General features: G+C 37.5%; 1 protein-coding gene across 2 annotated transcripts in view; it reads left to right on the plus strand.

Annotated features, from left to right (window-relative positions):
* The window catches only part of LOC121738194, a 444,621-nt gene that overhangs the window by 222,295 nt on the left and 199,650 nt on the right, over positions 1–22,676 (plus strand). For both annotated transcript variants that reach the window (XM_042130106.1, XM_042130105.1), the window contains exon 3: positions 10,597–10,753. In XM_042130106.1, the coding sequence (XP_041986040.1) occupies positions 10,597–10,753 (157 nt within the window). The remainder of the gene's footprint in view (positions 1–10,596; positions 10,754–22,676) is intronic.

Genomic DNA, 22,676 nt, shown 5'->3' on the forward strand with positions numbered 1-22,676 from the left:
TAAATAACAAAAAAAAGAGCGATAAGATGAAGGAGAATAGATTAAAAAAAAAACGTTATAATGTCAGTGTCATCTTTACAATTCTGTGCTATTCATTGTGGTCATATAATCAAGTTATACAATAATTATTTATTGATTATAATAATAAATTAAATAAAAATGTCAATCCAATAAAAATGTCAGTCAAATTTACAATTATTAAAATTATTAAATAAGGGTTATTTACCATAGATGTCAAAGAATTTAAAATTACAGAATTATTTAATTGTAGTAGGAAATTCTAAAAAATATCAACAATCTAATTTTAACTTAATCAAAACCTTCTTTCATTTTGTCTGTCTTCAAAATATTCTTTATTTGAATAAAAACATTTGTCTAACAGCCAAGAAAACAAATTATTTTTAAATTTATTATAGGTTGTTATATTTTTTATATTATTTGGTAGCTTATTATATATATTTATTGACATGATAAATGCATTTCTACGATAATATAAATACTATCCTTTGTCCTTTCATGGTATTTTCATAATTATACTAAATCCATACGCATTTACACTTTTAGGGTGAAGCCAAACGAGCGTAATTTTTTGAGTTATGAGTCGCAGAATTTCGGCTGGCAGAAATTCTGCTGCATTCAGTTTCATACAAAAGTCCTGTTTGATTCACACGAGCGTAATTTTGTGAGTCATGAATTATTATTAGTGTGTATTAAGTGCTACGATTAATCGTAGAGTATCTACGAACAACGTAGAAGTTACAAAGTCTATTTAACCGACTATCAGAAAAGGGTGAGGTTTTTTTTTTATGAAATAAAGGGGGCAAACGAGCAAACGGGTCACCTGATGGAAAGCAACTTCTGTCGCCCATGGACACTTGCAGCATCAGAAGAGCTGGAGGTGCGTTGCCGGCCTTTTAAGACGGAATAGAATAATAGGGGAGGGAAGGGAAGGGAAGGGAATAGGGGAGGGTAGGGAAGGGAATAGGGTAGGGGATCGGGCCTCCGGTAAACTCACTCACTCGACGAAACACTGCGCAAGCGATGTTTCACGCCGGTTTTCTGTGAGAACGTGGTATTTCTCCGGTCGAGCCGGCCCATTCGTGCCGAATCATGGCTCTCCCACGTATTGACGTGGGAGAGCCATGCTTCGGCACGAATGGGCCGGCACTGAAATGGGAATATTGATTCCCATTTCAGTTATGGTTAGTTTTTTTTTTTTTGAATGAACATTTTTTTAGCGGTGCTATGCACTTTTTCGTAGACGGGTAAATGTAAAACTGGCATCAGGACACCTGATCGAAAATAGGTTAGACCGAGTAAGAGTTGGCGTGGCGTAGGAAAGAAAGAGTTTTTTTTTATGAAATAACTACATAATGTCCTTCCCTGTGGTTCAAAATATTTTCTCACCAATTTTAATCTAAACGGGTTCAGTCGTTCAAGTTTTCAAAATAAAAGACCAATCTGCTAAACGTACAATTTATCCGACCGTACTGTACATTCATAACTTAAATAGTAAGTTAACCCCGTGTCTAACTATAATAGTTTACCCCTTAAATATAGCAGTTAGTTCAACTGAGGCAATAAAAAAAGAAATATACTCCCAACTTGGCCTGTAAAACTTCAGGAGAGTACGCACTGGGTGTGACTATTTCATTAGGGTATCATCTCTGTTCGTTTTAAAAAAATACGTGTGGCTCATGGGCGTACCGAGAGGGGGGGGGGGGGCAGCCGCGCCCCAAGGATCATGTTGACGTCCCTACTAAGTATATTATCTAGTACTTTTCTCTATAAAAATAAAAAGTTAAGAAAACGAATTTTTGCCATTTGTTTTATGCAATTAAAAATTATTAATCTTTAAACGAGCAATTCTTGTATATATATATATATATAATTGGAATCTCGGAATCTGCTCCAACGATTTTCATGAAATTTTGTATATAGGGGGTTTCGGGGGCGATAAATAGATCTAGCTAGGAATCATTTCTAGAAAATGTCTTGTAATGTAAAAATTTTCATCGGATACCGAGCAAAGCTCGGTCAAACAGCTAGTTACTACTTATTGAAATAGACATAATATAATTAAGGCCTTCGTGAAAATATCAAGTGCCTACCTCTTGCCATTATTGATATACAGCAAAAAAGGCCAAAAAATCACGTTTGTTGTATGGGAGCCCTTAAATATGTATTTTATTTAGTTTTTCTATTTGTTGTTATAGCGGCATATATACACCATCTGTAAAAAATTTCAGAAGTCTAGCTATAGCGGTTCTTGAGATACAGCATGGAGACACACAGATGGATGGACGGACAGACGGACAGACATCGAAGTCTCAGTAATAGGGTCACGTTTTTTTACCCTTTGGGTACGGAACCTTAAGAATCAGCTGGTTAGGGTAGCGCAGTCTGCACACACTTTGCCTCCATTGTAAGACACTCGCCGAAGAATTTATTCGAATCCATTTGTACCGATTTGGTCAAATTTAGGTCCCTATTTATTACCTAGACTTTGAAATAGGATTGGAAGTTATAGGGAGACCTAACTTTAAGACTTTGATTGCGAAGACTGATGATACCGGTTTCGGTGACGGCGGCCGGTTTCATTGAATCCAGTCTAGGTGATTTCTATAGTGCCCAAGTTTGTGCGCAGTTCACCAGAGCACCCTCTCTTCCTTGGTTTGTATTGTTCTAACTACATGTCTTGGAAACATTTATTTTTATATAAAACTAGATGACTCCCGTTACTCCGTTGTGCCAATAATTTGTTTATCGCACGGGAACCTTACATTTTTCCGGGATAATTCTAGGTCCTTTCCCGGGACTCCTGAGTATTTTCATACAAAATTTCAGCAAAATCGGTTCAACAGTTTGGGCATGAAGAGGTCACAGACAGACAGACACACTTTCGCGTTTATAATATTAGTTTAATATTAGGAGGTAAGCGAGCAAACGGGTCACCTGATTGAAAGCAACTATGCCGTCACCCATAGACACTCGTAACATCAGAAGAGCTGCAGGTGCGTTGCCGGCCTTTTAAGAGGGGACACTCTCTAGTCTTCTTGAAGGTTTTTCTGGGACTATCTTTAGTTGATTTTGAGCAGTAAATTGGATTTGAACAATTACTATGACTCAGTCGTTACATAGCTTAATACATATTCATGTAGGCGGTATTAAATATTAATCGAGCCAGCCGAACGTGTATTGAGCAGTAAAATTTAACTGCAACCTCCTTACTGTTGATGGTGTCCTAATATCGTAAATCCTTTGGGTAACAATATTAAATTGGTCTCCGAACATGATTGGGGTACGCGAGTGTTTTTAATGGGAGCCCATAGGGAGTTAGGAGGTCAAATATAATTAACGTACGGTCCACAAACTGGTTTAAAACTTTTGAACTCTATGACTATGGTAATATGGTTGAAAAGGTTAAATCCGAGACTGAAAAAAAAACATGAGGCGAATGCTATGTAAAGGCTGGATTTATACGCGTCCGCCTGAACGCGCGGTTTGGCCGCTACACCGCGAGTTTACAAGCAATTGATTGTAAATGACAGCGCGACCGCGCCGCTGTATAAATAAATCGTTACATCCATTTGTTTATTAACACGCGATGTAGCGGCCACACCGCGAATTTGGGTGGATGCATATAAATCCAACCTTAGGGCCGTTTTTTTACGCTCTTTTGTATCGATACAAACGCAAGCCGACACGCTTTATATCTGTCAAAACGCGATGAAAACGCGCAAAACACGAGCGCATCAGAAACGCGCGTAGTCAAGTTTAAAAAACCCTTATGTTTAAAAATTCAGTTCTGTATTCCCGCGCCTCCCATAAACTTATACTAGGGTATCAGCCATCAGCGCCCATATAACAGTAATATTACGACGTGCCCGCGCCGCCCGCGCGCGGCTCAAACACTCAACGTTGGTTACACAGCTAAAATATCTCCTCGAGAAACTGCTAGCCTGTTAATATCGATTTATAGATAGATGTCGCCCACGACACGGCAAGCCCAGAAATTTGTTTGCGTGGGAAGTGGGAACCATATATTTTTCCGGGATAGAATTGACGTTTCTCGAGACTCAGGGTCAATTTATTAGAGCAGAGTCGAAGCGCAGCGAAGCGAATTCCCAAAAACTGTACACAGAAAATTCAACCTTAACTCAAGAACATAGCGCACACATTACTTCTGCGAGATCAACCAGCGTTGGTCGGGTGCATGCGCGCGAATTCGCGCAGATGCGCTCGACGCGTGCGCGCCCCTTAAAATTCTCTGTCTTGATGATGCGTTAACGCTTTGGAGTTAAGGTTGGATTTGCTATTTTCAGTTTTTAATACTTCGCTTCGATGCGCTTCGACTCTGCGCTAATATTAATTGACCCTAAATACGTTTACGCTTCGCGGCTTGTTCGCGGCTTCGTATTTGTACGCATCGTGTTCACAGCGCGTAGCATCCGCGAATGGCGGCCGCAATTCGCGCCGCGAGTGTAGAGCCCGCATAAAACGGACGTTGAAGTCACTGTTGATGCTGCTCTCGCTTTGTGTGCACTCCGAATAAAAGCGAGTGCGGATGATGTTCGCGGTCGCGCTTCGCGGGCCCTTTCTCGCGGGCCAAAAATCGACACCGGACGGGGAAAGCCGCGAAGGGCGAATGCGAAGCCGCGAAACCCTCCACACTCGCGGTTCGCCTTCGCGGGCTTGTGCGCCGCGAGTGTGCTCGCTTTAGATTGGATATGGATACGCAAAAGCATGAAGACGTGATGAAACTTGGTACGGAGATACTTTGGGTCCCAGGAAAGGACATAGGCAAATTTTTATCCCGGAAAAAATGCACGGTGTTTATGAGATAAACAAATTTCTGGACGAACCAATTGTCTGGCATAAACTTACTAATAAATTCCTATATATAGTGGATAAGCTAGATTTTAATAAGCAGCTAAGCTGCACCTAGCTGTATCCGAATTTCTTGTAAGCTGTAGCTCGGATATTATTAGCTGCATATCCCGTCATATGTGTCACTTTCAGCTTGGTGTGGTGCAAGCTATAAGGCATAAGCGATAACCCGACTAACATGAATAGAGACGTAATGTTTTGTGTGTTAATGTGTCATTGTAAAGCCTATACTACTGATTTTATTTTATGTGGATTTAGTAGGTAATAATAAGAGAGAGACTGTTGAAATGTACTGACTATAATATGTCTAGTTAACATCGAAATATGTTTTATTTCTGAATCGGTTAGTAAGTAGCACTTAAATTTTGAACAATATCAGCTACTATTAAAATATACTAGATAACGCCAATGACTCCGTTGCACAAAAATTCGTTAATCAATCGGGAACCGTATTTTTTACTGATATAAAAAGTATTCTATGACGTCATTTGCATGGTGATTAGTGAATTTGGTGATGACTGATGAATATCGATACAGGTTCTCACGCATTTGTATTTAAGTCCTGCGAAAGACATAACTTCTTTTTGCCAAATTTCTGCTCCGCTATCTCTCCTAACTTGTACCACGCGCTCTCCCCATATGTTGTCGTGATTTTATTCCGAGGAGCCATTCTCCCAGCAACCGGCGGATTTCGCTTTGAAAGTAATTTAACGAAAATTAGTGAGCATACACACAGAGTAGACAGAATACACATGTATATGTGGTGTTGTAGGAATATGTTAATATTTTGGCAGATAGGTTTATATAGACCTATCTGCCAAAATGTTTACATATTGACGACCTCTGTGGCTCAGTTGGTGGGCTGTTGGTAGCTCGAGCCGGGGGTCGCGGGTTCGAATCCCGCCGACGGAACAAAATGTTTTCAAAAAAAATCCTGGGTCATGGATGTGTATTAAATATGTGTATCATTAATAAAAATCTTAAATATATGTGTAGTATAATTTCCGTTGTCTGGTACCTGTAACACAAGTCCTTCAGGTACTTACCACGGGGCCAGACTAACGTGGCAAGTATTTATTGAGTCAAAAAACAAAATATGATTCTGTACATTCTACCATAACAATGGTGTCTGAATTTAAATACGTCTAGCCTAGTAAACGAATGCCCAAAATGGGGGTCTGCTTGGAAAAGTCGAAAGCAGAAATTTTGACTTTGGTACTTTGTTTAGACTAGTTAGGAGTTTAATTTATTTTGTTTTTAGTATTTATTGTTATAGCGGCAACAGAAATACATAATCTCTGAAAATTTCAACTCTCTAGCTATTATCGTTCTTGAGTTATAGCCGGAGACAGACAGAGGGACAGACGGAAGGACAGACAGACGGACAGACAGACGGACAAACAGACGGACAGACAGATGGACAGACAGACGGTCAGGAAGACGGACAGACATTAAAATATCAGTATAGGGTCCCGTTTTTACCCTTTGGGTACGAAACCCTAAAAAACACACTCGGCCAATTTTAGAAGCTCATAGCGAGGCAATGATTGGAGATAGATACAAAGTGTTAAGGACAAAGTTGTAGAGAATTTAATTAGCTTTTATTATGAAGTAAAAGAGAATTTCGTACGAAGCACCGTTTTTGATGAGTAAGCAAAAAACCAAAAAACGGGACCTTCTTTGCCCCCCGGGCTCACCTCGGAGGGGTCAGGACTTTTAGTATGTTTATCTCCTAACTAGTCTAAACAAAGTACCAAAGTCAAAATTTCTGCTTTCGACTTTTCCATGCAGAATCATTCGTTTACTAGGCTAGTCACGCATTTTTTTAAACTATTAAATACAATTTAAGTTGCCATTAATGTTCATATACATTGTATTAGGAGAGAAGCGGGAAGTTCACCGGGACGCCTTGTAACAATATTAAAACGCTATAACTACATTTATAACTTGATGACAACATATAAAACTGTTATGTTGTTATCAAGGATGGACGATGGAATACCCACAAAGATAGTGAAACAATTTGCCCAGTATTTCGCTAGTCCATTGAATCATATTATAAATTTAGCAATATCCAAGGGCATATTTCCTGATGATCTGAAGATTTCTATTATTAGACCCATTTATAAAAAAGAAGATAAAACCAGACTTACAAATTACAGACCAATCGCCCAACTACCTATATTTTCAAAAATAATTGAAAAGATATTGTATGAAAATATATACAACTTTTTTGAAAAATTTGAAATTTTTACAAAGGAACAATTTGGCTTCCGCAGGAATAAAAATACAACAAAGGCAATACATGACTTTTTAGATTTTATAATGACTTCTGTCGATAAAAGACAACATATATGTGCAATACTTATGGATATGACGAGTGCTTTCGACCACGTATCACACAAAATATTATTATCAAAGCTCTATGCCTACGGAGTTAGGGGAATAGCGTATAAACTATTTGAAAGTTATTTAAGTAATAGAAAACAATATACGGCTATCTCCAAACTTTGTACGAAAACCAAAACTAAAAAAGAGTACATGTCAGAATGTAGAGACATAGAGTCCGGAGTTCCACAAGGAAGCATACTTGGCCCTTTACTATTCATTATTTTCATAAATGACTTTCCAAATTCAATTGATTATCCTTTAATATTATTTGTAGATGACAGTACAGCAGTAATTAAATGTAATAAAATATTGACCTACGAAAATGAAATTAATAACGCAATGAATAATCTCAAAATATGGTTAGAAAGAAATGAATTAATACTAAACCCGAAGAAAACTAAAATTATGCACTTTAGACAAAATACTTCAATGCCGAATGTCACAATCAAATACCAAGAAGAAGTTATTGAACCTGTGGATGTTACCAAATTCCTTGGTTTATACATTGATTACCAACTCAACTGGAAGCCCCATATTGAAAATGTATGTAGTAGAGTAAGTAGTTTTCACTTTGCCCTAAGTAAGCTGTCTAAAATAGCCAGCACAGAAACTGTGATAACAGCATATCGTGGTTATGTTGAGTCTGTATTGCGTTACGGAATTATCTTTTGGGGCAATTCAACTAACAAGACTCTACTATTTAAAACCCAGAAGAGATGTATTAGAGCTATGAAAGGACTTAAGTCAACTGAGAGCTGTAGACCAATTTTCAAACAAATGAATATCTTAACCTTGCCGTGTTTATACATTTATGAAGTAGCACTGTATGTATTCCAAAACAAACACCGATTTGTGTCTTTTCCTGAAATGAATCCTAATAGAAAGCACAGAAATGAGCATAGAATATGTGCCTTATCATGTAGAACGGAATTGTTGAATAGTAGTTTCTTCGGTATGGCACACAGAATCTATAATAAAATTCCGAATGAAATGAAAACTTTGCCAATCCAGACTTTTAAAAAACGACTATCATTATTACTAATTGAAAAATCGTATTACTCAGTGACTGAATTTTTAAATGACGATGCCCTGAAATAATTTGACATGTATTTTCAATTGACACCAAACTAATAATTATATTGTTATTTTAGCTATTCCATATTGACATTAATTGATATGAAATGTTTTAATTATTTAAATAATATTGTTAGTTTAAGTAAAATCGTGATGTACTTTGAAATATTTGTATACCTTGACGAAGGTGGAAATGTAGTGAAACCATTATTAATTTTAACACCTGTTACATGTATTTACCTGCATTTCACAAATAAATTAATTCTATTCTATTCTATTCTATTCAAGTTATTTACTAAAATACAAGTTTGTAGTGTAAAGTGTAAGTCGGGTAACGCCACTTTTCCTCCTAACCCACTTTCCACCGCTCAAGACGAGAGTCTCAACTCCTCGACAGTAACGACTTTCTTGAAGTCAAACTAAAATATACAGTTTACTGTAGCCTGTATAGTTCTTGATCTTGATCTAGATCGAATGGGCCGGCTCGACCGGATAAATACCACGTTCTCACAGAAAACCGGCGTGAAACAGCGCTTGCGCTGTGTTTCGCCGAGTGAGTGAGTTTACCGGAGGCCCAATCCCCTTACCCCTACCCTATTCCCTTCCCTACCCTCAACTATTCCCTTCCCTTCCCTTCCCTACCCTCCCCTATTTTATTCTCTCTTAAAAGGCCGGCAACGCACCTGCAGCTCTTCTGATGCTGCGAGTGTCCATGGGCGACGGAAGTTGCTTTCCATCAGGTGACCCGTTTGCTCGTTTGCCCCTTATTTCATAAAAAAAAAAATTACGAACGACGCACGCTTCAAACTAAGTTCAACCATCCGCGTATATTTCTTAAAGTTTAAATTATTACAATTCCAAAAAAGCACTTCAATAATTTTACGGCCGCACTTCGCCGCTGGAACAGGGTGAAGTGAAGTATGAGCGGAGTCGAACTGTTCAACATTTTTTTGTTGATTGTAATAATTTTAATAGTCCATTTTTTAATTTTTCCAAAGTTTAATGTATAAAGTGTGGAGTAATTATTTTTACTTGTAATATTATGTTGTTCTAATATGTTTAATCTTATAGTTAACTAAAATATACGTGTATACATTGAATATAAATGCTTAGAACATACAACGCTCGCTAAAGTCAGCTTAAAAAATTGTTCGCATCTTTGCCGTGCTATAACTGATATCCAATCTCCACATCTAACTGGATCTCGAGGAAACCTAAAAAAATATATTCCTCAATAAAATAAATAATAATTAATAGCGACTCCACCAAATGGAACAGAAACACAGTGTATAACCCGAACATTTCAAGTGGGCATGATAAACTACGATAAGTACCTTTAGTATAAGTATTCGCAATTGAGATGGTTTATACCTCGTGTTAATTTATTTACAACTTAATTTTAAAAATGTTTTTTGTTGATTTCTTAACGAAATACCAATATTTATAATACAATTGTATGAAATATATTAGGATAAAATTAATATTTACCGGAAATATGAAATTCCATCCTTTTTTTGCGTTTTAAACGTATGATTTTTACAATTGTTGAACGAGCACTGGGACATGTTTCCCAACGGAGCGTTCGAGCACTACTAAATCGAAAGTCCACCAGAATGTTGCGTTTGGTGCTCTTTTAGTGAGGTCGTTTTTTGCCGCGGACTGTGTATCTTGTATATTAGTGATCGAAGGCTACTGGATACTTTTTATATTGATAAGTGCATTTGTTGAATAAATAATAGTAAATTATTACAACACGAGACTGACGGCGACCATTGTTTGTGCGACGGGATAGCGATGGACGTTGCCATGGTGACATACTTATTTAGTCACTACAATAAAATAATATGGGCGTAATACTTTATACGGCAGAACAACGTTTTCCGGGACAGCTAATACTATAATATTATAAGAACGCTTAAGGTCATTAGACTACCGAGCTTTATGGCGCAGAGACATGCAGTTTCCGCGTCCTTTTTTAATCCATGTAAATTGTAGTGTGCAAGATTATCGTGGAGAGCACAAAAAGCATTGTCTTTCGACGTTCAGTAAGAAATTTGTAAAAAAAAATAACTCTGAATAACTATTGTTTGATTTGATATTGTATCTGTAAGTTTTTTACATGTAATTAAACCAAATAAATAAAACTTACTCTCTCTTTCCACAGAACAGGTGTACATTCTCTTAACCGCTCAACCACAAGTTTCAAAAACAATTTTAATTAATATTTCTTTCTCTCAACAGAGCATGCGTCCGCTCTCGTCGGCTCGACCGCGCGTCTGCGTTGCCGCACCGGCGCGTCTGCCTGCGGCGCGATGCACAGCATCAAGTGGTACCGCGCGGAGCGGCGCGTGTATGTGCTGTCCGCCGGCCTGAAGACCGCCCATCCGGAGCACGACAGGTGAGTGGCAGTCGAGAGTACAAGAGTAGATGTCAGTCGAAAGTTATTGGTCATAAGTACAAAGTTGTCAGCCATGAGTACAAAGTTGTCAGTCATGAGTGCACATTTCCCAGTCGCGAGTACAAAGTTAGCAGTCATGATTACAAAGTTAACAGTCGTGAATACTCGCTAGTCTAAGGTTATCAGTGGTGAGTACAGACTTTTCAACTACGAGTACAACATTATCAGTCACGAGTTGTCAATCATGAGTCGCTAGTCTAAGTTTATAAGTCGTACAGAGTTTTGAGTCATGAGTACAAATGTATCAGCCATGAGTCCGGAGTTGTCAGTCATGAATACTTAGTTATTAGTCGCCAGTATTTAGTGATGATAAGTTAATAGTAATAAATTAATCGTTAATCACATGAATTTTGTAAAAATACAAGGTTTGACCACTGCTTGATGCCTAAGATCTTAGAATGTTTGGAAAATCGCAACGCTGGCTTCTTCTGCGTTGCGGTGTCGCACGACAACACAACACAAAATTCACTCTCACATTATATAATACTAGCTGTCCGGGCAAACGTTGTTTTGCCATATATTTTTTTTGTATGAAAAATAGATGTTGGCCGATTCTCAGACCTACTCAACATGCTCACAAAATTTCATGACAATCGGTCAAGCCGTTTCGGAGGAGTATGGCAACGAAAACTGTGACACGAGAATTTTACATATTAGATTTTGTCCGTCTTTGTGTCATGTTAATACATATTACATACTGTACCATAATTCAGCGTTTTCAATCAACTTTTAAAAGGTTTTAAATAATACTGTTACATTTAGTAGATGTTTCCTGTAATTTTGTTGCACGGACATTGTGCATTTTTCCATTATAAAATTATCCTTTGTCCTTTCCCAGTTGTTAAAGTATATCTGTAATTGCTAAATTGCATCTCAATCTGTTCAGATTTCAGAAGTTTAAGCGTAAATAGATAACAGACGAACACACATTCCCATAACAGTCATAGCGTGATTTTTTTATTTTAACTTTGAGTGTTATGTCACACGCATGTAAAACGTAACGTGAGAAACACCACGGGCTCACAGAAAACCGGCGTGAAACAGCGCTTGCGCTGTGTTTCGCCGAGTGAGTGAGTTTACCGGAGGCCCAATCCCCTACCCTTTTCCCTTCCATACCCTCCCCTATTCCTTCCCTTCCCTCCCCTATTCCCTTCCCTACTCTCCCCTATCACCCAATTCCCTCTTAAAAGGCCGGCAACGCAACTGCAGCTCTTCTGATGCTGCGAGTGTCCATGGGCAACGGAAGTTGCTTTCCATCAGGTGACCCGCTTGCTCGTTTGCCCCCCTATTACATTAAAAAAAAACTAGTATCTGTGTTGAGCGTCCGATTTACTCTACTGTATATCATTATACTGTACACATATATGTTTACGTCTCTATTAATACAGTCGCGCTAAGCCCTCCAAACGAACTAATCCGCGTAGACCCTCTACGTAACTTCGTAGACCCTCTACGGATAAGCTACGAGATTGCTACGTGCTAGTGTTTCGTAAGGTGCTCCTGTATGTTATGTGTTCCTGGTACCGAGGAAGCGATAAAGAGGGGGATTGAGACAAATTATGTTAGATACTACATTAGGGCCTGTTTCACCAGTTCCTGATAAAGTGCCATGTAGGCCATCCACAACTTATTTGACAGATAGAGTATGGAGAATATCTATCTGTCAAATAAGTTGTGGATAGCCTATCCGGCACTTTATCAGGAATTGGTGAAAGAGGCCCATATGTAATGTACCTAATACAAAACCCCCTCTTTTTTAAATATAGAAATTATGTATTTAAAAGAAATGTAGTTTCTTTTAAACAATTACTTCACACGTGTCTAAACACACTATGCCGAAATTACGCGGCGGAATTTCCGTTGCGGAACGCGCGCGTCTCAAGTGAGTATTCTGTCTCGCTCTCGAGCGTAAAAATAATAGGTATATATTATGTACTATGCCATTTTCTCATTTGGTGATTGCAGAGAATAGCTTCTTTATACTGAATAAACATGAATTAAGAGGATACACCAAGGGCGAGAGAAATTGAAAATAGGTATTTGAAAATGTATTGCTGTCTCACCAATCTCAAGTCTCCCACCGCAGAGCGCGATAGAGACAACACGACAAAAGTTCTAATAAAAGAACAGAAAATCTTCGATTCGTTGTCCGCTGATTCCTTCTCCAAAACTTAACCGATTTAAGTACTTTTTTCATTAAGAATTAAAGCAAGGCTTGAGCTGTGTTCCTGTATTTTTTTTTTTGTATATTTTAGCCAGTTTTGTTTTCTGGGTGTTTGAACACAGAGGAAAATCTGGCCATTTTTTTGGGTTTTTGGACGTTCTTATCTTTTTTAATAATAAAATTATGAAAAAAAAAGAAAACATAGGGACATGCTAATAGTGGCCATAGATATTCAGGAAAAAAATCACAACTCTACCGGCATTATCCAGGGAGGAAACAGGGGACAACGTTTGCATGGAAAAACGGCGATGTGGAAGCTACCTAAAATCTGTTCAGTAGTTTTCAAGTACAATTAAAACATAATTTATTTTAAGTAGCTAGATAAGTGGTTTTCTTAGAACAACATCATAATTTGAATCTTTTATGGACCTAAAATAATATTATAAGTTTGAGTATCTTAAAGTGGAAATTTTCTTAGAATATGATAATTATATTATGTACTTATTCTTAACAATATTATTATAATTTAAGTTGAAACATCTTAATTTGCTGCTTTGTGTATATTTAGGATGGGTATAAGATGTGGAACTAATTGTTTGAGGAGTCAGTACATGTGACCTGATCGAAAATTCGTAAGATAGCAGGAGAATATAATATTACTGCTTGGCGCGGCGTAGGCTTTCTTTTTCTTCTACTGCGTAAAGAAATTATTTATGCTTGCCCCGCTGTTTCGTTTTTATTTCAGCTGGCATTTCCAGAGTGCAAAACTGTTTTTTTTTCACTCCCTAACCTAAAAGGTTAAAAAGTTACAAATTTCGTGAAAACTAGACCATGATTAAAAGTATCCCATGTCCTTTAACGGGACTCAAAGTATATATATAACCCACAAAATCGGTTCAGCGATTTGGGCGTGTAGATGTAACAGACAGACAGACAGACATACTTTCGCATTTATAATATTAGTATGTATAACGTGCTTTATTAAACGGTTTTCACGAAATTAGTTTGAACAATGGCCCATAATTGTATTGTATCAAATGACGTTTTGTCCCATTGTGTGCCGTGTCCCAGTTAATACAATGTCCCAAAGGTAAGTTCACATTGCGACGTGATGCAACAAACAGACCGACAGACAAGTATATTCTATCATTATATTAACTTACTAGACCGGTGAACTTCGTATCCTAATCCTAATATAAGCCTTCTCTGGACTTTCACGAATATTTCAACACCAAAATCAACCAAATCGGTTCAGCCGTTCTGTTTTAGCGAGACTAACAGAATTTAAATTCATTTTAATCGCTGTTTATATAGAAAATTACAAGTTTTTTGACAGGGAGTCAATGACCGCTACCGCCATGTTTCGCCGAGTACAGTATAGTCAACTGTAAACAAAATATGAAGATTATGACATAAGCCCCATTCATTATCTGTCAAACTCTTCATTAAATTGAAGTTTAATCATCATTAAATGTTTCTAAGTACGGGCATCACTATAATATTATTATGAATGTCCCATTTCATCTCGTGTCCCATTTCATATCATGTCCCAATTAGCACGTGTTTGTCCCGTGTCCCGTTTAAACCGTTTTCGAGTGTGCGGGTAAATTTGTACAACAGTTTATGAAAATTATTCGCTTATATCGTTGAGAGGCGGGATTTAATAATTACAGCTCACTCGATTATAATTCGAGTGGAAATATGTTGAGTGTGGTGTTAGTATACAGGTTGTAACAAAACTAATTACTTTAGAGTGTTGTTTACCTGTATATAATATATAGAGATCGCCCAATGGTCGAAATTCGACCTAAGTTTCAACGAGTAACGACATTAGGACTACTACCTATATTTTGTAAAAAGTATTGACTTTATCATATATTTTTTTCAACTCTTGTCTCTGGGACTCAGCTGATCTCAGACTGGCCGTGTAAGCATTGTCTAATACCTAGTACCTATCTAAGATTCAATAAAAATAAACTATAACCGATTTTCAATTTGTCAACTTGTTGTCAACTGCAACAGACTTCAACCTTCAATAAAAGAGTATTAATTATAGTAGTAATTCATATGTATAGGCTTGTCACTCAAAAATCTGACATCTTTCCTAGTGTGTGTGTTGTAGTGTGTGTAACGTTTTATAATTTCTAAATAATATAAGCTCGATGCACTCCTTCACCATATAAACTATAACTGTGCAAAATTTCATTCACCTACGTAAAAAAAGTTACGCTTTCAGCGCTGCTACTTTCACAGTGAACTCTATACAAGGGACACAAACACCCTAAAGTACCATCACTTAGTTTTGTTACACCCTGTATAGACGAAACCGTGCGATGTGGCACAGGTTTTGTTAATTCATTGCTTATATAATATTATAAACTAGATGTCCCGCGTCCCTCACGCCGCGAACAATAGTGTGGGTTGTGTGTTTGTCTATATTGTATATATCTAATTGTACTTATTTTAAGATTTTAGCATGTAACTGTTTTTTGTTCCAATAAAGAAAAATGAAAAATGGCTTCGCCAGCGTAAATTAGGAATTTTAGAGAAACCGTACATTTTCCCATAAAAAATAGCTTATGTCCCTACTCCCTTCACTTGGTCTACTGTATATCTGTGCTTAATATTGCCATAAAAATTGCTCCAGTAGTTGGTAATTTCTTATATTTCCTCCGTTTTTCCCACATTTTCCTGAGTTTCTTCGGTCGTATTAGTCTTAGCGTGATAATATTTAGCCTATAGTCTTACTCGATAAATGAGCTATCTAACACTGAAATAAGTTTTTAAATCGGACCTGCAGTTCCTGAGATTAACGCGTTCAAGCAAAAAAATCTATACCTACCTAATATTATAAACCTGAAGTTTATAATATTAGGTAGGTATAGATTTTTTTTAAATTATCGCTTGACAAACTTGAGTCTCGATCTAAAAGACCATGAAAAATACCAATAGCAGGGTCATTATAGGCTCATAAGTCATAACCATGGGACGATGCATGGTATAATATGGTAGTGATGATGATGATGATGATGAATGTAATTTGCATAGTAGCATATGCTTTCCGTTCTTAAAATAACGCCGAAACTCCCAAACTTGTATCTATAAAGAATCAGGAGTTCTCTCAGCACCTTCCGAACCACGGTATACCAGGTATACCTCGGTGCAAAATCTCACTTGTTGGTAGCATATGCTTAGAATACTTCTCACGAAACCGAAGTAACCACACGTTTCCCTATAAAATTTGAGGAGTTCCCTCGATTACCTATGGATAATTCATCAGATCACCACTTTTGTGAATATAATACTAAATTGGCATGATACCCATATTCCAAAAGAAAAATTTTGAAAATCGGTTAACAAACGGCGGAGCAATCGTTGAACATAAGAAAACGGCCGGCAACGCACCTGCAGCTCTTCTGATGTTGCGAGTGTCCATGGGCGACGGTAGTTGCTTACCATCAGGTGACCCGTTTGCTCGTTTGCCCCCTTATTTAATAAAAAAAAAAAAAAAAAAACGAACATAACACCTCCCCCATTTTGAAAGTCGGTTAAAATTGTAGCCTATGTGTTATTCTGATGTATGAGCTATATTATTGTAAAGTTTCATTAAAATCCGTTCAGTAGTTTTTGCGTGAAAGAGTAACAAACATCCATACATCCACACATCCATACATCCAAACAAACTTTCGCCTTTGTAATATTAGTAGGATAGTAGGACTAGAATATGAGGCGTGCGTGGGAGAGCCATGCTTCGGCACGAATGGGCCGGCTCGACCGGAGAAATACCACGTTCTCACAGAAAACCGGCGTGAAACAGCGCTTGCGCTGTGTTTCACCGAGTGAGTGAGATTATCGGAGGCCCAATCTCCTACCCTATTTCCTTCCCTCCCCATCCCCACCCTCTTCTATTACCCTATTCCATCTTAAAAGGCCATGGGCGACGGAAGTTGCTTTCCATCAGGTGACCCGTTTGCTCGTTTGCCCCTTATGTCATTAAAAAAAAAGGCCCGAAATTCCGTTGCGCCAAAATTCATTTATCACGCGGAACCCCAAATTTTTCCGGAATAAAAGTATCCTATGTCCTTTCCCGGGACTCAAAGTATCTCCATACCAAATTTCAGCAAAATTGGTTCAGCGGTTAAAAGAGGTAACAAACAGACAGACAGACACACTTTCCCATTTATAATATAAGTATGGATAGTTTTCTCGGCCTTATCCATTACCGGATATCACATTAACATTTTTAATGAATACTCTCTAGATGGAGGCCAGAGCGGACCTCATAACTTGATAGTTATATAAATTTAAATCTAACTTAGGGATTAATGTATGGTGCGAAGTGCAGGCGAAAGCGGTTAGCGATTTTAATAAACCATTACAAAAATATGGGACAATTATTTTAAACAAGCTTAGTTTGAGTGTCTGATGAAGACACGGCAAGACGAGATTATTTTCACAGTAGAATGTCTTATGGTATCCTTTTATGGGGAAACGCTGCCGACATCAATACAATTTTTGTGCTGCAGAAGCGAGCTATACGTTCAATTTATAAAATGTCAGCTTTTGAATCTCTGAGAGAAAAGTTTAAAGAAATTGGTATTGTAACTGCTGCTTCTTAATACATTTTGGATAATGTATTGTATGTTAGAAAGAATTTAACTAAATTTAAAACTAAAAGTGATAGTCACGGTAGAAACACTAGAAATAGGCACAAGCTGGAAATACCAGTGATCAGACTTAGCAAAATAAGTAAATCTTTTAAAGGTCAATGTGTACGCCTTTACAATAAAATCCCAGAAAACGTTCAAAATCTATTAATTAATAAATTTAAAAAAGTAATTAAAGAACGTTTGTGTGCCAAAGCCTACTATACGGTCAACGATTTCCTAAACGATAGCACATCTTGGGAGTAGGATGGCTGCTTGCAAGGCTGCTTCTACATTTATTATATGTGACTTACAATTGTGTATTCATATTGTATAGATTAAGTTATTTACATTGTAAATTTTATTTTTTTAAAAGACAAATTTTCCACTTTTTTACTAAAAAGTGGCCCGTGCGAGTTTCTTACACCGGTTCTTCTCGCCGGGTTAGTTCCCGAACCGGTGGTAGGCAACATTTATTTTATTTATTTATTCTTACAACTATCATTACAGACTTATGTCCAATTCAATAGCGTAGTAAATAGATGAATTACATTTTTTTTTTGTATTATTTTTAGACTTCATTTTAATGTAAATAAAATTGCCATCAACAACAATAAATACATCCCCTAAATTTACTGTATAATATTATTTAACAATATTATGTTATCCCTGAACTAATCGACTACACTCCACCTACCTAAATTAATTCATGTATAACATATGACCGATAGTGTCACTTTTATGAACTCACTCAAAGGACATACGAATAAGTCCAACTTGCTGTTGACTTTGTTAAGTGTTCGGATTGCTCCTACAATGGGCGCGTATTTAAATAAGTTTGTTCTAGAGTGCGGCGTCGCGAACAGCTCGGGAGACCGCCTCCGCCACACATACCAACCAACATGTAGTTCAACATTCTGAAAATATTTGATTCAAATTTATTCAGAAATAAAACAATTTTTATTTATTTTATTTATTTATTTATATGTAAATTGTAATGCTAACAATTTAAATGTCACGTACGTCCTTGAGTAAAAAAATAACACTTTATTACGTCATTAATTTGGTAGATTTGTTTTTGTTAACATTTAAATAAAAATGATTTGAAATGGGAATGGAATACATTTTCATCAATTTTGTACGGTCCGTATATAGTTGATGCGTTATCTTATTGCAAGACAGACACATGCGTCGATTAAGTCCACTTTTGCTGAGCGATCTTAAATATTATGTCCACGACCTACACGCTTCCGCCTATAAGCCCGCTACAGTATATTACTCAGGTCACAGCTATTGTGTATTATTTGCACAAAGAACTTGCAACAATTTCCTCTACTTTCGCTGAGCGATCTACAACTTGTGTGATGTCTACCCGCTGTCGCCTATGAGTTCGCTACAGCTAACTCTGGTTTTAATAGTCAAATCAATTGACAAACATGCATCAATTAGCCCTCCACTTTCGCCGACTGATCTTAAACTTATGCTTGGCTTGCCCGCTGTCGCATATAAACCCGCTTCAGCCTATCACTTGCACCACGCGTCAGACGTGCCCCTCCGCCTCACGTACACATTACTGGCGAGTTAGTTAATCAAGTTACAAGCGCCGGCGTCCTCCATTACTGATTTGTTATGTAACACTTCGGTGGTTAAAAAGTTTATTCATTGTGTCTAGTTTGATAGGGTTTTTAGGGTTCCGTACCCAAAGGTTAAAAACGGGACCCTATTACTGAGACTTCGATGTCTGTCTGTCTTTCTGTCCGTCTGTCTGTCTCCAGGCTGTAACTCAATAACCGCTATAGATAGGCTTCTGAAATTTTCACAAATTGTGTATATCTGTTGCCGCTATAACAACAAATACTAAAAACAAAATAAAATTAATATTTAAGGGCTCCCATACAATAAACGTTATTTTATTGGCCTTTTTTGCTAGTAATCAATAATGGCAACAGCTAGGCACTTGAAATTTTCATTTGTTTTCTTGACAATTTCATTTATTTGTCTACTTTTATAATGAATTATAATATTTAAATAAAATAAAAATGTAATCCTACACAAAAACACAATTTTTGGCTTATTTTTCGTTTATAACGGTACGAAACCCTTCGTGCGCGAGTCCGACTCGAACTTGGCTGATTTTATTTGGTTTTATTTGTTGTTATTAGGAGTTGTGGTATTTGGCACGTTAAGGTTGTTATGGTGTGAGGCTAAAATGGTCACATTTAGCAATTCCTCGCAATCAATTCAGCAAATGAATTATCAAAACTGCCAAACTGACAAATATCAAATCAGTAGAAAAATACAGAAATGAATTGCAAGCAGAGTTGCATTTTGCGATTTTAGAAAAATGAATCATGTTATGATTCATATCATGATTCTTCAAAGCGACCGAAGCGAATTAATAAGGGTGCAAACGAGCAAACGGGTCACCTGACGGAAAGCAACTTATGTCGCCCATGGACACACGCAGTATCAGAAGAGCTGTCTTAGGTGCGTTGCCGGCCTTTTAAGAGGGAATAGGATTACAGGGTAGAGGAGGTAAGGAAGGGAATTGGGAAGGGAAGGGTAGGGGATTGGGCCTCCGGTAAACTCACTCACTCGGCGAAACACAGCGCAAGCGCTGTTTCACGCAGGTTTTCTGTGAGCCCGTGGTATTTCTGGTCCATTCGTGCCGAAGCATGGCTCTACCACGGTTTAAATTGGAGTAGGTAGCTTTGTTTCCGTCGGTCTGCAATCCATTCTAATATTATATTTTGCAATATTGTGTCTGTCTCCTTTTCACGCGCAAACCGCTGAACCGATTTTGCTGAAAGTTATGAAGATATTGTAAGTCCCAGGAAAGGACATAAGGATACTCTGAAAAAATTACTGCTACCGCGCGATAAAATTAATTTGACGATTTCTTTTATACGTGATATTATTATGGACGTACTAGGAAATCATAACAAACTAGTTAGTACTTACTATATTCTAAACTATGTAACACGACAGGTGTTGGGAACTATTATCCCCCTCCTCCCGCCCAAACTGACCCCTCATTCGCCCCCTTAGGCCGTTTGTCCACGGACGTCACCGACAAAGATACAAATGAAATGCCACTTTATGACCAAGGCTATAGGTTTCATTTTGCTGTACGCCACTACAAAGCAGCGGCGGCAATTGCTAGACATGTCGGTAGAAAATGATACCTATAACCTAGGTCATAAAGTGACATTTTATTTTAATTTTTGTCGGTGACTAAGGGAGTGAGCCGTGAGGGGGTAAACACCCTGTTAGTTATTTCTGGACAGTTTAAAAATTCAGTAGCACGTCTTGTACACTGTCTGTTATAGAGTGCTAGTGATTGGTTGTATTTTTAGATTGATAAATAATATAAGTCTTTGTTAAAAGGTTTCAAATTCTATAATCCAAACTTAATAATGAAAGTGCTTGTCTGACAGTCTGTCTGTCCAAACTGCTGATCAGTCTGTCCCGGGAAAGGACATAAGATACTTTTCATCCGAAAAATGTACGGTTCCCGCGCGATAAATGAATTATAGCGCAACGGAGTTGCATACTTAATAATATAAGATCAAGTTTTATCTACTTATCCCCAATAAGTTCAGAACCCCGCTGTAGAAATTTTTACTTTAAGAATCCAATTCTCTGTCCTGCTCTCTCTCTCTCTCTCTCTCTCTTTCTCTCTCTCTCTCTCTCTCTCTCTCCGGCGTGGCGACGCGCTATTCCACCACGAAACAATCACAGAAATATGCAATTTTGTATTATTTAATAATGCAAAACTAGAAATGCTTCTAGTTTCCTACTAAAATGTATTTTAAAACGTTGTATTTTAAACTACAATATAAAGCGAACTCTATCTCAACGGTTTAAGGTTTAAGTTCGTATAAACGGATATTAAAATAGATATTATAACTCTTACCTGTTTATGATAACCTGGTGAGCTCGGACCACAAATCCCGCTGTTTTCATGGAGTAAGTGAATTTAATAAGCGTTTGTTTCACCTGATGATACGTGAAACGGACATTATTATGTTTTTTTTGGTCAAGCATATTTCTTTGAGGACGAACAGACAAACTAATATGTCACTGATCCATACTAATATTGTAAATGCGAAAGTGCGTCTGTCTGTTTCCTCATCACGGCCAAACCACTGAACCGATTTTGCTGGAATTTGGCATAGCGATATGTGTCCCGGTAAAGGACATATACCTAATTCTTTTTCTCTCGGAAAATGTACGGTTCCCGATCAACGAGTTTTGACGCGGAGTTACGGACGGACGTCTAGTTTAAAAATGGTTTAACTTTAAAATTGATATCACTACGCCATCGCCTTTAAAATAATTCCTCTCACGTTTAAATTTAAAGTTAATAAAGCCAATATTTTAGTTGAAAATGCGACATTCAGGTAGGCAATGCGAAATGCTGACACATAGATATGGACGCCTGCAGCAAACGATCATATCGTAATGACACACAGTAGAACAACTGTAGTCCAAACGGAAAATTGAGGCACAAAATTTCAACTCAAGGTTTTTTGCGTAGAGTTTAATTTACTTTTAAAAAAATCATAAATTCCTAAAAAAATAACATCTGAAACCGAAAATAAACGTCATATTTAGAAATAAACTTGCTCAGCAGTGTCATGCGAAAGTGCGTCTCTCGGTCTATCTGCTACCTCTTCACGCTCAAACTGCTGAACCAATTTTGCTGGGTATTGAAATAGTTTGAGTTTTGAGGATGGACATAGGATATTTTTATACCGGAAAAATGTATGGTTCCCACGCGATGAACGAATTCCTGCGTAATGTATTTGAGGGTGTCATTTAGTGTAACATAAAGTATAATAAAATATATATCGCGCAAAACTCTAAGATAATGATCGACCAATCTAGTATTGGTCGATCATTATCTTAGAGTTATAGCGTCAGGAAGAAAAACCCGACTTATTTTTATATATTATACTCATAAAGTTAATATACCTAGCGGAATAGAGAAACAAAGGCCTGAGCAAGAGAGATGTCACTATCAGTAACACTGCGTGGTAAAAAGAGACGT

The sequence above is a fragment of the Aricia agestis genome, chromosome 22 (assembly GCF_905147365.1).
Source record: "Aricia agestis chromosome 22, ilAriAges1.1, whole genome shotgun sequence".
In the NCBI taxonomy this organism is placed as follows: domain Eukaryota; kingdom Metazoa; phylum Arthropoda; class Insecta; order Lepidoptera; family Lycaenidae; genus Aricia; species Aricia agestis.